We start from the raw sequence: 3725 nt of genomic DNA, 5'->3' as shown, positions 1-3725 counted from the left end.
CCCCCCCCCCCCCCCCCCCCGCAGCAGCAAGCGTGACAAGCTTTTAATCGACTTTGCACGAACTTTTTCAAAGCGAGAATCTTGGCAGAACGCTCGACGGTTCGTTGGCAGCGTTGATTTAAAACAGCTTTTTCAAGCCAATTCTTGCTGCCGTGATGTGACTTTCAAAGTGATTTTAGTACATTTACAGGGCTGTTAGTTCATTAAACTCTACATTACTGACTCCATGTTGCCTATTGGCAAACCCAAACTACAGTAATACCACAAAGATTGATTTTAAATTGAAATTATTGTAATTTGTGGTTTATGAAAGACGGGAATTGGGTGATTTTAGATAAATCTAGATTATCTTAACAAACTAGACTGATTTCTCCACTTTACTTTCTAACATAAAATCAACTGAACGATGTAAAAACAAGACAACTGCATCACGTTTTCCTCAACAAACAGGAGAGTCTGACGTGGTCAAAAAGCAGTTTTGGGTTGTTTCAGACATCAAGTATCTCACTACGTACTTACCTACAGACTTGCCTGCTGACCTACCGACGTACTTTTCTACAGACTTACTGTACATACAGACGTATCTACAGACTTACTGTACATACAGACTTGCCTACAGACTTACTGTACATACAGACTTGCCTACAGACTTACTGTAAATACAGACTTATCTACAGACTTATCTACAGACTTACTGTAAATACAGACTTATCTACAGACTTACTGTACATACAGACTTGCCTACAGACTTATCTTCAGACTTATCTACAGACTTACTGTACATACAGACTTATCTACAGACTTACTGTACATACAGACTTATCTACAGACTTACTGTACATACAGACTTGCCTACAGACTTTCCTACAGACTTACTGTACATACAGACTTATCTACAGACTTGCTGTACATACAGACTTGCCTACAGACGTGCCTACAGACTTACTGTACATACAGACTTGCCTACAGACTTATCTTCAGACTTATCTACAGACTTGCTGTACATACAGACTTGCCTACAGACTTTCCTACAGACTTACTGTACATACAGACTTATCTACAGACTTACTGTACATACTGACTTGCCTACAGACGTGCCTACAGACTTACTGTACATACAGACTTATCTACAGACTTGCTGTACATACAGACTTATCTACAGACTTATCTACAGACTTACTGTACATACAGACTTATCTACAGACTTATCTACAGACTTACTGTACATACAGACTTGCCTAAAGACTTACTGCACATTCAGACTTATCTACAGACTTACCTACAGACCTACCTATAGACTTACTGTACCTACGGCCTAGATTCAACACAGAGCCATACCTTAGGCTTTAGTACTAGTTTAGCAGTAATAACAGCTGTAATATCTTTATCTGCATGAAGGAAGCCAAACAGTAGTTCTCCAGATGTGGTTTTGGTATCATGTGTTTTAAGAACATGCCCAGGGTTCGGGTGTGCTGTTGGTACCTGGAAGGCCCCCTCCGATATGCTGTGCAGCTGGTTGTTGGCCAGGATCAGGTGCCGCAGGTTCACCAGGCCCTGGAAGTGCGAGTCGTCCAGGGTGGTGAGGCGGTTGGCGTCCAGGTGGAGAGCGTGCAGGTCCTGGAGGTCGGCGAAGGCGTACGGCCGGATCTGACTGATGGTGTTTCTGCTCAGCGTCAGGTGGATCTGGACGGACACACACACACACACACACACACACACACACACACACACACAGACAGACATTATTTGTGGAACACACATTTCTCCTGAAATGCTGGATCAACTTTCTGTATCTCTGAATAAAGTTGCCACCTAAGTAACCAACTTTCTCTTCTTTTTTAATGACTCAAAGTTTCTCTGACATTAAATTTCACGACAAAATAACAAACCCACAAACATTATCACATAGCAAAAAGGAATTTCACAGCCAATCGATCTTTACAGCCTTGGAGAGTAATGTTTCTATTAACTATTGTTCTAGTCCAGTATCATCATTTTGAGTCTTGAGTCAAATTTTTTGTCCAGTTTTGCTTCTTGTCGCCTCAGTTTGTGTCTCTCTTTGTTTTTAAAGCTCTATTCACTGATTTAATTTTATACCTGCAATAATTTAGTGAGGTTTCACTTCTTGTCACTAAACTATAATCTCTGAAAAGTTTCCACTTAAGTTTCCTACTTTCTCTTTTTTTTCCTTACTCCACTTTATTTTGAAGGAATTGCTGTATTTTTACACAGTAAATTGTGTGAATGTAATCGGGGCTTTACTTTAAAGGAGAGGCTTCCTCTTTGTGAAGCTGTTGTGTATCTGTAAGAAATAAAGGATAGAACAAATGTTTCTATTAACACTTTTTCTGGTCCAGTGCCATCATTTTAAGTCTCAGGGACAAACTCATTTTGGTGGAACATGCTCGTTCAAAAGTGGTTTTAGTCATCATATTACACAAACTGTTTGATTATCTATCTGATCTGTATTTTTTGGTAGACTCTTTACAGTACTATGTTCATATTCTGTGTATTTACTCTGTAACCATGTTGTCTGGCAAGTTAAAGCTCTGGCTCCATAATAAAATGTGATTCTGATTCTAGTAGAAAGCAGCGATGGTGCACAACAAAGTCAACGTGAATGCGAGAGTGCAGCTCTGACCAGGCTGGACATGTTGGCGAAGTCGCGGTGTCTCAGCGTGGTGATGAAGTTGTCCATGAGCCGCAGCTCGGCCGTCTGGCGGTCGATGTTGGGCGGGACGAAGAGGAGGCCCGTCTTGGCACACAGCACGGTGTAGGACGGCAGCAGGTTCTGGCAGGTGCAGCGCTTTGGACACAGCATGGAGGAGGAGCCGTGGGGGAGGGAGGACAGGAGGACCAGGAGGAGAGGGCCGACCAGCGGGGAGACGGCGTCCATGGCTGCTCTCCGGCTGCAACGCACAACACACAACACACAACACACAACAGAGGCACGAGTCAGTTCACAGTCCTGCAGGGGGGACCCGGACGTTTCTGCTGGTTTCACCAAGTCAAACATAAGACTATTGAAGACCTTTATCACAACATCAACTGAGCCCGACATATTTTATCCAAGCTAAGTGTCGCTAAACTTGGACTTTTCCATATCTGAAGAGTAAAAGTAAATCCCATTTATGTGTCAGTGGTACAACCCGATAGAATATATAACCACATAAACTTATTCTGGTACAACCTCTAACAACAATAATGAACCTGAAAATGAGCATAATCTGAGTACTTTATGTAAAGGTAAAAGTATCATCAGGAAAATGTACTTAGTATTAACCCTGGTGTTGTCTTCCCGTCAATTTTGTTGACAATGGTTTTCACTTTTTCTCTCGTTTTTCTCACTTTTTAGACGTTTTCCACACTAATTTATTAACTTTAGCTTTACAGTTATTTTTTTATCATTTTTTTTAATGAAAGTAGAGATTTGTACTTGGCAAAGAGCGTTGTGTGGAATCAATCATGTTATTTTGGGGAATTAAAAAGAACATTGATATAGGACAACGTGAGGACAACATGAGAACAACATGAGGACAGCATGAAGACAACATGAAGACAACATGAGGACAACATGAGGACAACATTAAAACAACATGAAGACAACATGAAGACAACATGAGGACATCATGAGGACAACATGAAGACAACATGAGGGCAACATGAAGACAACATGGGGACAACATGAGGACAACATGAGGACAACATGAAGACAACATGAAGAC

At 41.4% G+C, this 3725-nt stretch overlaps 1 protein-coding gene across 1 annotated transcript in view; it reads right to left on the bottom strand.

The window, feature by feature from the left end:
• The window catches only part of si:cabz01090165.1 (uncharacterized protein LOC100333421 homolog), a 17659-nt gene extending 14753 nt beyond the window's left edge, over positions 1-2906 (bottom strand). The window contains exons 1-2 of the mRNA XM_034864490.1: positions 2642-2906; positions 1483-1683 (exon numbers count right to left, since the gene is read on the bottom strand). Coding sequence (XP_034720381.1) covers positions 1483-1683; positions 2642-2896 — 456 coding nt within the window. The 5' untranslated portion in view covers positions 2897-2906. The remainder of the gene's footprint in view (positions 1-1482; positions 1684-2641) is intronic.
• Between the last annotated feature and the right edge of the window lie 819 nt (positions 2907-3725).

This window comes from Etheostoma cragini, chromosome 3, assembly GCF_013103735.1.
Source record: "Etheostoma cragini isolate CJK2018 chromosome 3, CSU_Ecrag_1.0, whole genome shotgun sequence".
Taxonomy (NCBI): Eukaryota; Metazoa; Chordata; class Actinopteri; order Perciformes; family Percidae; genus Etheostoma; species Etheostoma cragini.
This window is presented reverse-complemented; position numbering and strand designations above follow the sequence as displayed.